The 13,964-nt window shown below is 47.9% G+C and overlaps 1 protein-coding gene across 2 annotated transcripts in view; it reads right to left on the bottom strand.

The window, feature by feature from the left end:
- Positions 1–10,835, bottom strand: part of SPATS1 (spermatogenesis associated serine rich 1) — a 30,374-nt gene extending 19,539 nt beyond the window's left edge. For both annotated transcript variants that reach the window (XM_084754845.1, XM_084754846.1), the window contains exons 1-3: positions 10,704–10,835; positions 10,089–10,217; positions 665–812 (exon numbers count right to left, since the gene is read on the bottom strand). In XM_084754845.1, the coding sequence (XP_084610971.1) occupies positions 665–812; positions 10,089–10,217; positions 10,704–10,719 (293 nt within the window). In that variant the 5' untranslated portion in view covers positions 10,720–10,835. The remainder of the gene's footprint in view (positions 1–664; positions 813–10,088; positions 10,218–10,703) is intronic.
- Between the last annotated feature and the right edge of the window lie 3,129 nt (positions 10,836–13,964).

Raw genomic sequence — 13,964 nt, 5'->3', positions numbered from 1 at the left:
AATGGACACAGCAGTTGTGTTTGGGGCGATGCATTGTTTTGAAAATAGGCGGTGGTGGTGGCTTTTAAGATGCCAGGAATGTACTTAATGCCACTTCGGTGTGCACTTTTAAAGGGATAAAATGCCTTTGTTGTATTGTTATGTGTATTTTAAAGATTTATTCGTGTGTGTGTGTGTGTGTGCGCGCGCGTGCGTGTATGTGTGTGTGTGTGTGCGTGCGTGCGTGTGTGTGCGCGCGCGCGCGCGCACTTGCGCACGCGTGTATGTGTGTGTGTGTGTGTGTGTGTGTGTGTGTGTGTGTGTGTTTTGCCTACAGTGTGATGGTATCATGTGCATGCAGAGTCCATGGAAGCCAGAAAAGGGCATCAAATCCCCTGGAACTGGAGTTACAGGGGGTTGTGGGCCGCTGTGTGGGTCCTGGAAACCAAGGTCAGGTCCTCTAGAAGGGCAGCCAGTAAATAAATAAATACTAAATATTTTTTTAAAAAATGAAGGCCCAGAGAAATGATGAAATTTGCTTGAATTCACACTGGTCATCAGTGGGAGACCTAGGATTTGAACCTGTGTAGCCTAGCTCTAATATTCCAGACTATAGCTTCTTATTCAACAGTTCACCCCAAAAGTGTCAACTCCTCCCCCCCAGACACCACACACACACACTTACTCAGAAGGAGAGGGAGTCAACACCTTGAGGAGGCCTACGGGCTCAATGACTCTCGGACCTGTGCCATCAGAAGATGATTTGTCCTGATGAGAGGACATCTTGTTGGCCAAGGAATTCTCAGGTTCTATAACATCACTGTTCTTGGCATCTGCAACACAGATATCACTTTATTCCTTTTTTTTTTCTTTTTTTTTTTCTTTCTTTTTTTTTTTTTTTTTTTTTTTTTGGTTTGTCTGTGTAGCCTTGACTGTCCTGGACTTGCTTTGTAGACCAGGCTAGCCTCAAACTCACAGTGATCCACCTGCCTCTGCCTCCCAAGGGCTGGGATTAAAGGTGTGCTCTACCACACCCGGCCAGACATCACCATTTAAGTATATTCTGGGATACCTGCTGGTCTGTCTCACTTCCTACATTTTAAAAGCAGGGGAGGCAGGGAACTGGTGAGATGGCTCAGTGGGTAAAGAGGCTTGCTGCCAAGCCTGACAACATGAGTTCGATCCCCAGATCTCACAATGTGGCAAGAGAGAGCTGCCTATACCTTCCACATGGGCACCGTGGCACAATCATGCCTCTAGACACACACACACACACACACACTCTCTCACGATAAATACTAACATTTAGCATTTACTGTGTCCTGGAGACTGTGCTAGTCCCTTACACACATTCTCCTATCTGGCTCTCGTAAGTGCTCCTATGCACAGGCCTAGGTTCAGGAAGAAAACAAGCATCTAGACCCAAGTTTGACAACAATACTTGTGGTGCCAGGGTCTGCGATCCCAGCCACTACGCCGGACTGCTGTGCCTCTACACCTGCTCGGAACTGCGTGGAGGAGCGCTCTGAAGCAGCTAGGTGTCACTGTGCACTGTGTTTGCTCACGACAGGATGAATGAACCCAGCTGGTGACCATGATCTGAAAAAGTGCCGTCTTCACACGTCCACACGTCACCTTCCACTGTCGAACCACTCATTCACAGACGTAACTTTGCCACCATTCACAGACGTACCTTTGCCACCACCAGCCTCTAGAAGAGTGCCTGGTGTGACTCAGAACTCCAGAAGTATTTGAGTGAATAAACGTAAAGAATTCGATGGGCTCAGTTGGTAGCATGCTTGCCTGGTGTGCAGGAGGCCCTGGGCTCCATATTTCCGGCCACTGCATAAAGCAGGCATGGTGGCCCTTGCCTGTGATCCCAGCACTTGGGAGGTAGGGGCAGGAAAATTGCAAGTTCAAGGTTACTACATAAAGCATTCAAGGTCACCCGTTGTATCAAAAGGAGGAGGAGGAGGAGGAAAAGAATAAGTAGGAAAATAGAGGGCTGGAGAGATGGCGCAACGGTTAAGAGCACTGTCTGCTCTTCCAGAGGTCCCGAGTTCAATTCCCAGCAGCCACACGGTGGCTCACAGCCATCTATAATGAGATCTGGTGCCCTCTTCTGGCATGCAGGTGTATGTGCAAATAGGGCACTCACAAGGAAGGAAGGAAGGAAGGAAGGAAGGGAGGGAGGAAGGGAGGGAGGAAAATTCTAACCCTCCCAGCCACTCTTAATGACAAAAGAGTCCTTTAAGTCTGTGGCTGTCATATGGAGAGATGAACCATTCTTTTTTATTTTGCTGTATGATATATATTTTGTAAAAATCAATCTGTTCTTTACCATTTTACATGTGTGTGCCCTGTTCAATTACTTTTTTTAAGAGTTATTTTTAGGGGCTGGAGAGATGGCTCAGAGGTTAGGAGTGCTGCCTGCTCTTCCAATGGTCCTGGGTTCAATTCCCAAAACCATATGGTGGCTCACAACTGTCTATAATGAGATCTGGTGCCCTCTTCTGGTGTATGTGCAGGCAAAACACTGTGTATATATGATAAATAAATAAATCTTTTTTTAAAACTACTTATTTTTATTATTGTAAATTATGTGTTTGTGTGCGCACATGCATGTCTGTATGTGCCCCACATGCAGGCAGGTGCTCATGGAGTCTGGAGAGGGCATCATACCCACCTGGAGCTAGAGCTACAGATAGTTGTGAGCCACCTGCTGTGGGTGCTGGGAACGGAACTCCAGTTCTCTGCAAGAGCAGCAAGTGCTCTTACCGGCTGAGACGCCTCTCCACCCACCCAAACCCATCCTTACTTTTTTTTTTTAAAGGCCAGATGAGTGGACACTACATTTCTTTGTGAATAACTTCACAGAGCACAGAGGCTCAAGGGGCACAATGGAATCACTTGTGATAAGATAATTATACAAAATAAGCGTCTCTGCGGGTAGAATCCATTCTTAGACTCGGCACTAGTCTATCTGCACAGGACCGCGCTGCGCACTGGCCCTCCACCATTTCCTGCCATTGGCAGACTACAGGACTGCAGCTCACACTCCTTCATCGTCTCTTTGATTGACATACCAAGCGAACCCTCTCTCCCCACTCCGGTGTTCACCCACCACCTAACTCTTCATGTGGTAGCCGCAGTAGCACACACCCATAGATCTACCTGGGCAGAAGCCGAGGGAAGAAGAGATTAGCCTGGGCAGCACAGTGGTACCCAGGAAGGAAGGGGAGGGAGGTAAGGAGGGAGGGAGGGAGGGAGGGAGGGAGGGAGGGAGGGAGGGAGGGAGAGGGGGAGGGGAGGTACAGAAAAACTGGAGAAGAAGGAAAAGAGAGAAGGAGGAGGGAAAGGCGGAGGAGGAAATGGAAAGGGAGGGAGGGCAGGGAGAGCAGGGGAGGGTAGGAGAGGGAAGGATCACTTCCTCCACAAGATTACAAACTTCAAAGGTCGGATGAGCTACTTCCTGCCTTCAAAATCCTCCCCTCCATTCTCGGGTTTTCTGGTGTGTGGCACAGGACTGCAGCCTGTGACCATTGCAGACTCCCGGAGCCTTGGGAGCCAGAACCCGGGGCATCCTTACCTTACAGTGAGGCCAAACCGTTTCCAGAGATATAAACAGCTGAGATAATGTAAAGTAAAGGCCAGTGAAAGGGACAGGAAAGGGACAGAGCTGTGAGAAGGGCAGGACAGTCTCCGGGAGCCAGAGAAGGAACCATCTTTATACTAGGCCACAAAGGAGCCAAAGAGAAAGAAAGGAAGGAAGGAAGGAAGGAAGGAAAGAAGGAAGGCAGGCAGGCATATAGACTCCACTCAGACCTCAAGACAACACAATTAGAAATGAGTAATAAAGACAGCCCCAAGCCACACACACACACATAATCATAGGAGCTCAAACCACATTGCTGAATAATTCATCAAAAAGAAATCATAATGGAAATCACATAAACGCTCACTGGCCTTAGGCCCTACACATCAAAACCTATGGCATTCAACTGAACCAGTAATTAGAAATATGGATTCTTAAATACAAATATTACATTTCACTGAGTATAAGACACTGTCGATTTTAACAACATTGTCTTATGCACCACAAAGAACAAAGGCTGTCAACTAAAGGCACGATGCTTCATGGCCTGGAATTCTTTTACAGTTTATTTTATTATGTATTTGCGGGAGGCGGGGGGGGGGGGGGGGAATGGGGGGGGCAGAGTGCATGTACATGCACGATGTGGATGCAAGTTCTTGAGAAGGCCAGAAGGGGGCACTAGATCCCCTGGAACTAGCCTTACAGGTGGTTACCCATGGGTCACCCCGTGTGGGTGCTAGGAATCTAATTCAGGTCCTCTGCAAGAGCAACACATTCTCTTGACTAAACCATCTCTCCAGTCCAGATGGCCTGAATTTTTTACTTTATCCCTAATAGACTTAGATATAGGTTTTAATCATACTGTGGTCTGTGCACCTACAAAGAATAATTGTGGCTGGGTGTTGATGGCACATGCCTTTAATCTCAACACCCTGGAGGCAAAGGTAGGTAAATCTCTGAGTTCAAGGCCAGCCTGGTCCACAGATAAGTTCCAGGAAATCCAAGGATACACAGAGAAACTTTGTCTTGAAAAAACAAAATAAAAGAAGAAGAAGAAGAAGAAGAAGAAGAAGAAGAAGAAGAAGAAGAAGAAGAAGAAGAAGAAACAGTATTCTTTTTTCTTTTTTCCTTTTTCTTTCTTTCTTTCTTTCTTTTTTTTTTTTTTTTTTTTTTTTTTTTTTAGTTTTCTCTGTGTAGCTCTGGCTGTTCTGGAACTCACTCTGTAGACCAGGCTGGCCTCTGAGATCCACCTGCCTCTGCCTCCTGAATGCTGGGATTAAAGGCCTGCGCCACCATTGCCCGGCTTGGTTAATGTACTCTTACACCTTATTTATGTTTTTAAAAATCTGGCTACTAAGTCATTTCCCAACTCAGTCACTGATGTCTACATTCTCTACCTAATAGAGACGCCAGTGCAATGAAACACAATCTTTTCATCTGTCTCTGGAATATTCTTCCAAGACAGGGAGGCATTTGGCATGCTTCAGTGCTCACGCAGGAGAAACATGACAACTATAGCACTTCTCTCAGTACCTAACTTCAGAAACGCAACTGCAAGGTGGCTCAGCAGGGGATGAGCACACGTCATGTAAGCCTAGTGACTTGAGTGCCATCGCTGGAACTCAGAAGGAGAGATCTGATGCCACAAAGTTGTCATGTGACTCCCATGCACCTGCACACATATCATGCACACACAAGTGTACACAGTAATAATAATTCTATAGTTATATATTTCAAAGACAGGCGTAGTGGCTTTGCAATTCTAGGACTCCTTCAGTAAGATGGAAGGTAGGGACAGGTGAACTATCCGTACGCTCACAGGCCAAATTAGTCTGGAATACATAGAAACAAGAGAGACCCTGAAAGAATCAACCTCTGAAAGTTGTCCTCTGACCTCCCATGTATGCTGTGGAGGACACACACACACAGAAGTGGTTGACTCAAAGGATAGTTTCAGAGGGCTGTTTATTTGGGGGAGTTCACTACACCCTCCTTTGCTTGTAAACATCCATTTGGGGTTTCAATCCCACTTCAGACCACTTAGTTCCCCAATAGAAAACACAGAGACCTTTGTAGACTATAATAAGCCTTAAAGCACTAGGGCTGGGCAGAAGTCAACCCTCTAAGTTATTTTGCGACTTCCCAGCCCTGTACCCCAATATTACTTACCATAATTTTTCCTTCTTGTGCTGCTTCTGCTCTATCAAGCCCCCTCCCTCATGTCCATGTGCTCATGGTCCACACAGCCCCTGGCAACTTCCTTCCTCTCCACTTTCCCTCCTGCTACATCCTCTGCTTCCCCTCCCCTCCCCCACTCCTCATGTTCCCTCTCAGATGCCAAACCCTGGGAGCCAAGCTCTACCTACTTCTCTTCTGTCCAGCTATAGGCTGCTGGCAACTTTAGCTAGTCGGAGAATATTGGCGAGCAGAGTTCACACAGCCTCACTGATATACGTGAGAACGTACTCATCTGAGCTGTAAGCAGATCTTGGAGGCCAGTAATTAACAACTGAATGCATAGCACCAGACCAACCCCCAACAGAGGGTCTTGCCCCTTCACAAGTATTTTGTCTGTGTTGGGTTTCGGGAAGATTTTAAAAGTATTACATCACCCTGGCCAGTGAGCACAGAATTACACCTAAGAGCATCCTTCCTAGCTTCCCTAGTAAGTTTTTACAATAGCAACACTCAAAACAGTGACCCAGGACTTCTGGGATGGGAAAGCTTGTCCGATGCAAAGGTGGGCAGAGTCATCTCTTAGCTAAATGTCACAGTCCCCATGTCAAGCTGACTACGGGACCTCCCTAGGAGTATCCTGTCTCAAACATGGATGGGGGGGGGGGGGAATGTTAAATGTGGCCTCAAGATGCCTCCTCCTGCCCAGGCGGAAGAAGAATGCCTTCCCATACTGATGCTGACAGTGCTCTGGGGGAGTTAATTACTTCCCCATGCCCAGCCCCCAGCTCCGGCCACCTTTTGCTGCCCAGCTCAAAGGCTGTGGTGATGACTACATAATAAAGCTCAAGGTCCATATGCACCTCCAGAAGGCTGCCACTCATCAGGAAACCTGCTGATTTGATGCAATAAATGTCAAGGAAGCCATGATCCTGTAGGATAAGAAAACACTATCTATAAATAATAAGTAAATGAATGAATGCATGAGTAAAATAAAGTGGGGATGCTGGGCGTGGTGGTGCCCGCCTTTAATCCCAGTACTTGGGAGGCAGAGGCAGGCGGTTCGCTGTGAGTTCAAGGCCAGCCTGGTCTCCAAAGTGAGTCCAGGACAGCCAAGGCTAACACAGAGAGACCCTGTCTCAAAAAACCAAAATAAAAATAAAAATGAAAATAAAAGTGAAGAGGGGGCTGGAGAAATACCCCATCCATTAAGAGCCCTTACTACTCTCCCCCTCCCTACCCCCCCCACCCCCCCCCACCTCCCCAAGACAGGGTTTCTCTGTGTAACAGCTCTGGCTGTCCTGGAACTCCCTCTGTAGACCAGGTTGGCCTCAAACTCACAGAGATCCACCTGCCTCTGTCTCCCAAGTGCTGGGATTAAAGGCGTGCGCCACCACCACCTGGTGCCCTTGCTGCTCTTACACAAGACCAGAGTTCCATTTTTCCCAACACCCTCTTCAGGTGGCTCAGAACTACCTGAGCCAGCACCAATAGATCCAGCGCCCTCTGCAGGCCTCCATGGTTGACTGCATGCACGTGTACATATCCCCACACATATACACAGTAAATTCTTGTTTGTTTTTCAAGACAGGGTCTCACTGTGTAGCCCTGGCTGTCCTGAAACTCGCCATGCAGACCAGACTGGCCTTGGACTCAGAGATCTGCTTGCCTCTGCCTCCCAAGTGCTGGGATTAAAGGCATGCACCACCACTGCCCTGCCATATTAATTTTTAATAAACTTTTTTTGAGATCAAAGGAAGATTCTGGAGACCACAAAGGAATTCCTGGGAGTGGGCAGGGAATTTGGAAGAAAGTCTGTGTTTTTTTTTAATGCCATCTGTGAAACTCAAGAAGATTTCCATGTCATTGGGAAGGAACAGCACCTTGCATAACAGAAGTGTGTTCTCACTCATCTCCACGGCTAACGCAAACCCTCTGTCTAGCAGGGAGAAAAATAATACAGCAAGCCATCTTGGCTTAATATAGAGTGTTTTTAATTTAAAGAAAAAAATCTTAGTTCCCTATCCCTGCTTTCTCTGCTCAACAAGCAAGCTAAAGATCTAGGGTAAATTACTATTTAGGTGTATCAACCGGGGGAGTAAGGAATGGGCCCTCCCTGCCAGAAGAAGGCACACACCCACACACTGTACCAGGAGTTAGCTCGCGGGGGCCCTTCCACTCCCCAGGTCTGCACTCCCTATTAAACTGAACCTTCTGGAGCCTGGAGAGATGGCTCAGTGGCTAAAAGCACTGACTGCTCTTCCAGAGGTTCTGAGTGCAACTCCCAGCAACCACATGGTGGCTCACAACCATCTATAATGTGATCTAACGTGCACTGTATACATAATAAATAAAAATAAACTAATTAAATAAACTGAACCATCTAAGTGTCTCCGGAAAGGACATATTGAGGGTAGAACCCTCAATTACAAAGCATGGATCCCCGCTAGCTCACCCTTGAAGTGGCTTCCTCCTTACCCCAAACCAGATCAGAGAAACAGAAAATTCTGAAGCTCCGAGGTAGGTTCCCAGCAATTGGAAATCTAGCTGAGTTGTCAGAGCACTTGCCTAACACACGTGATGCTCTGGGTTCAGCCCCAGCACTGCACAGGAACAAACATGGTGCACACCTGCAATCCCAGCACTCGGGAGGGGCGGCGGGAGGACCAGATGTGGTGGTGCACACCTGCAATCCCAGCACTCGGGAGGGGCGGCGGGAGGACAGGAATTCATGGTCCTCCTCTGCTATTTAGACTGGGAAGGAAGAAGGAAAGGGGCCAGGGAGGAAATCTGGGATCCCAGCACGCTTTTCTCTTTGCTATCCTAGCCATGTTGGACAGTTAATGGTGGGAGCTCCTCAGTTCCTTCCGGCCCCGTTACAGCTGAGGACAGGGATACTGCCCCCCACATTGACCCCCCACTATGAAGCGCAGTCAAACATGAAGACCTGGGACCTTGGACACTGGGGACAAGACGAGACCTCTCCAGCCCCTTTTGCAGCACACTGGCTGCTGCCGTACAATCACGACAGCCCGCGCCTGGCTTCACCCTGATTCACAGGCCTCTAGACTCTATGCCCTCAAGAGAAGTGTGTTTACATCCTTCTGGCTCCACTGTAAGAGCCAATTATGAAGTAAGAGCACTAGCCTTATTTAATTTAAACCTACTTAGAGGGCTCATAAACTCCACCCTAAGTGCTCCTTCCAATAAACATTACCACATATCTACTAATATCTGAGCAAGAAAAAAAAAAGGATGCGAACAGACTCTAGAGGCGAGCTGAGTCAGGTCAAAGCCTAGCCTCAGTGTTTACTAAGCAAAGCACCAGGCAGCTCAAGCCTCTGGCTCCCTTTACTCATTTGCAAAAACTTCCCGGCTGGTAGGGGTTCCAGTCGACAGTATATTTGAATCTCTGCTTTGTCTTGTTGAGACAGGGTCTGGTGTTAGCCTGGACTGGTCTCAAAGTTGCTACAAAAGTGTGGGTGACCTTGCCTGGATAGATCCTCACGAGGGCCCGCATTGCAGGTGTGTGGTCACCAGCTTAGCTCCTCTTTCTCTGCCTAACCAAATCTTGACTGTAGACGTGAGCTCTTTGTGTATGGCCCCTAACTGGCTGATGTCGCTTGGCTCTGCAATGCTCTCCAAACAAACAAACAAACAAACAAAAATTTAAAAAAAACCATATTTTAGAGACTTAGTTCCCAGTCTTTAAACAGTCACACTGTTGGAAGATGGTGGGACTTGTTTTAAAAGGTCACGGAGGCGGAGAGAGTTAAAACACTTGCTGCTCTTGCAGAAGGTTGGATTTCTATTCCCAGCACCCACGTGGTGGCTCACAATCAGCATGCCAATTTCAGGGGATCCAACACCCTAAATTCTGTGGGCACCAGGCACAAACGCAGTTCACACACATACAAACATGCAGGCAAAACATACATATAAAATGGAGGTGATCTTTTTAAAAATTTCAAGGAGGAGGTCTTGGGTCATTGGAGGATGCCTCTGAGAGGAAGAGCGTGACCACACCTTCTTGACTAAGAGGGAGATGCTTGGGTCTGACACATGATGCTACTATGATACGCCACCAGAGGGCCAAAGCAACAGCACCGTGAGGAGAAACGCTAAACTCTAAAACTATGAGCCACGCCTGCTATGGCAGAGGCCTGTGACCCCAGCACTTGGGAGACTGAAGCAGGAGAATTACATTGGGGGGAGGGGGGAGGCGCGGGAGGATTGGTAGCAGTGATGCTTAATCTTAAAAAACGAAAATACCATAAAACCGTGTGTCCAATAACCCTTATCCGCCCACCCAGTCTTTTTTGATTTCTTAGAACTCAACTGTAGCTCCTTTCCACCTTGGTCATGCCCAAGTCGCTTTCCTCTGGAACCTTCTCCGGTTCACAGGCTGCTCCTGAGATAGAGGGAAGTTGGCATCCGGGTTTGCCATTTCCGGTACTGGTGTCCTTACCTGTGAACAAGGTGATTTTAAACGTCAAAAGCAGCCGGAAACAAAAGGTGCTTGTTAGAAAGGCTTTCATTCAAAAGCAACAAACGCAGGTGGGCGTGGTAATGCGCACCTTTAATCCCAGCACTCGGGAGGCAGAGGCAGGAGGATCGCTGTGAGTTCAAGGCCAGCCTGTTCTACAAAGTAAGTACAGGACAGCCAAGGCTACACAGAGAAACCCTGTCTCGAAAAAAACAAAATCAAAAACAAAAACAAACAAACCCAAACCAACATACCCCATAAGTCATTGAAAGTCAAGAGGCAGAGCAAGGGGACCCTAAATCTCATTAGTCCTCCTAGCGGTGTTTATGGGTTTGGATGCCAAGTCCCCTCCCCCTCCCCCGACTCAGGGCTCCAAAGTATACTTGCCCGGCCCCGCCCCAGGGTCTCCTATCCGCCCCTGAGTCCTACAGCTACTTCCCTAGGGAATCGAGAGAGTACTTTATCTACCCTTGGTGGACTCCATGGAGGATATGGCCCAGATCAACGCACTAACTGGCAGCGGAACTGCGGAACGCCAGGATGCATGCAAAGCGAAAGCAAAGGCGCCTGCCTACCACGGCCTGCAAGGCTCGGTCCAGGGTTGCCAGGACAACGCACCACTTCCTGCGTGCTTTGATGCGCCTGTCTCCCAGCGCGCGGGCGCGGGCGCGGGCGCTCTGGCCTGGGTTGAAGATTGGGGCGGGGAGGAAATCTCAGACCTTAATGCTGCAGGACCTCAGGATTTTGTTTTAGCTTATGGCTCTTTTTCAACAACTTTCATTGCTACTTCCATAACCTCGGGTGGCCGTGAATGATGCACCCTCCACAAAGCTTGCAGATGCGGGTTTAGAATTGGGCCTGATTAGACAGAATTCACCCACCACTTACGGCGCCTTTTTCCAGGCCAGGCGCCCTGCTGGATCCTGTGTTCCTTCAACAGCCAGATGCATTTTCCAAAATAGAAAACTGACTTTGAGCAAAGGCCCGTTCAAGGTCACCCAGAAAACAGATTCACTCCCAAATTTCAGCCTTACGAATCTACCGTTCTTTCCATGGCATATAGATTGAAATTTATCTTTCTAAGGCTTCCCTTTTTCTTCTTTGACTCAAGCTTAGCCTCCAAATTTATATTGAGATCTAATTTCTCCTACAGTTACGTGGAAGGAATAGGAATGTTTTAATTAATTGATTTAAATACTCATTATTTACCTGTGCGGTGTGTGCTTGTGCATGCACATGTGTGGGAGCATGCTTGCCTATGCATGCGCAGGCGGCGGCGGGGCAGAGGTCAAGGTCAGGGGCCATCCTCCATTGCCCTCCGCCTTATCTTTTGAAACAGGCCTTCTCACTGAACCTGGAGCTCACTGTTGCAGTTGGAGTTCAGGGGGATCTGTCTCTCTGCCCCTACCAGCTTATAGACATGTCACATGGCTTTTACGGGGGGCGGGGGGGGGGGGGGTGCTGGGGATTTGAACTCAGGTCCTCATGCTTGTGCAGCAAACGCTTTACTCACTGAACCATCTCCACAGAGTGTTGTTGTTGTTTTTTTTTAAAATAATTTTACTGATTGTGAAAGAAACAACAGAAAGACTGTAGAAATCTTGAAACAGAGGCAAATGTGGCCTAGATAGGAGAGGCGCTCTCCAGGGCACTCCCCCTTACTGAGGAGCTAGCTATCCAGTAGTCAAAGCTACTGGAATGACAAAAAGAAGTCAGCGCTGAGCAGTGTGGCGTTTAACCCCACAACTCTGGAGAGAGAGGCAGGTGTTACATCTGTGAGTTTGAAGCCAGCTTAATCTACAGAGTAAGTTCCAAAACAGCCAAGAGAAACCCTGTCTTGAAAACAACCGCCCTCCCCCCCCCAAAAAAAAAAGAAAAAAGAAGAAGAAAGCCAGGTCCGTCAGTAGTGGTGCTCACCTGTAATCCCAGCACTCAGTGGGCAGATGCTGGAGGGTCTCTGTGAAATCAAGGCCAGCATAATCTGCAGAGTGAGTTCCAAAACACCAGGGCTACCCAATGAAACCAAGTCTCAGAGGAGGAGGAGGAGGAGGAGGAGGAGGAAGAGGAAGAAAAAGAGGAAGAGGAAGAGAACAAGAACAAGAAGAACAAGAAGAGACAAAATGGCCACATGTGAGGTCGAACACAGTTGGATATTGTCAGTTTCATGGGGTTAACTTCAACTGTAAAATGATAGCATTCCTATTAGGGTCCACAACTAAATCAAAGCCACAAACAGATTAGAAGGTCCCAGCTTCCCCTGGGGCAGGAACAAAGCATTGTAAAGTACAGTTAATTGCAGCTGAAATGCTTTTTGTATTAATGATAAGTCTTTACTGTAAGCATCTTTCTTTTTTATTTTTTTTTTCTTTTTTTCAAAACAGGGCTTCTCTGTGTAGCCTTGGCTGTCCTGAACTCACTTGGTAGACCAGGCTGGCCGAGAACTCACAGAGATCTGCCTGCCTCTACCTCTGTCTCCCAAATGCTGGAAGTAAGCATCTCCTTTAATGTGATTTTTTTTCTTAAGAAAAAAAAAACAAACCTAGGATGTTGGGGCCACAGTGGCTTGACTTTGACTTTTATTTTATGGAGACAGGGCCTCTCTATGTAGGCCTAGTTAGCCTGGAACTCTTGATGCAGACCACACTGGCCTTGAACTCTCAGATCTACCAGCTCTTGCTGACTCGGTATCCCCAGTGCTGGGATTAAGTTTGACTCTCCAGTTGACAGGCGTTACATCTCTCCCAGGTGCCCTGTCTACCTCAGAACTGTCAGCCAAGCAGTTGGGTGGACTGCTCTCATGGTGGCAATAGCCACTCAGACACCCGCAAGAACCTGAGGGGTTACACAGCTACCCAACAACTACAGCTGCTTGCTGCTGAAGTGCTCTGGCCCCAACCAGCATTGCCTCAGACAGCTTGCACTGGACTCATTGCCACCAAGAGCTCTGGTAAACTCTAAATGATCTTGCCTTTCCTACCCAGACCAGAAGAGGAGTGCTTCCCTGGCAGCCCAGGAGAAAGCCTGTAACTGGTACAAGCATAGGCCCTTCATTTGCATGAGTGTCAGCAGTGGTTGGTGGAACCATCCCTGGCTACATAAGCATGGTGCCCAGCTCCCTTTGTGAGCAGTAGGTAGGAGATCCCCTTCTGTGCAACTTCTTGGGATTGCAACGATTGACCCAATGGAAAATGGGGCGGGGCGGGGTGGGGTTGGTGAAGGTTGGAGAGATGGCTCAGTGTTTAAGGACACTGGCTGCTCTTCCAGAGGTCCTGAGTTCAATTCCCAGTACCCACATGGTGGCTCACAACCAACTGTATCATGATCCAATGCCCTCTTCTGGTGTACATGAAGACAGTGTACTAATATACATAATAAATAAATATCTTTAAAAAATTAAAAAAAGAAATTGTGTGTGTGGGTGTACTGTGTGTGTATGTGTGCTTTGTGTGTATGTGTGTACTGTGTGTGTGTACTGTGTGTACTCTGTGTGTGTGTGTACACACTCACATACATGTGGAGGTGGTGGTCCATGGCAATGTTTTCTTCAGTCACTCTCCACCTTATTTTTTGACAGAGGGTCCCTCACTGAATAGTTTACCTATTCAACTAGACATTCTGGCCAGCAAACCCCATCCATCTCTGCCTCCCTTGTGCTGGGATCACAAGTGCATTTCTCCCAGTTACTTAAGATGGGTTCCGAGGATCAAACTCAGGATTGCGTGCTCTTTG

This window comes from Acomys minous, assembly GCF_964271855.1.
Source record: "Acomys minous genome assembly, chromosome: 13".
In the NCBI taxonomy this organism is placed as follows: domain Eukaryota; kingdom Metazoa; phylum Chordata; class Mammalia; order Rodentia; family Muridae; genus Acomys; species Acomys minous.
Note: the sequence above shows the minus strand (reverse complement) of the source record. Positions and strands in the feature narration are given on the sequence as shown.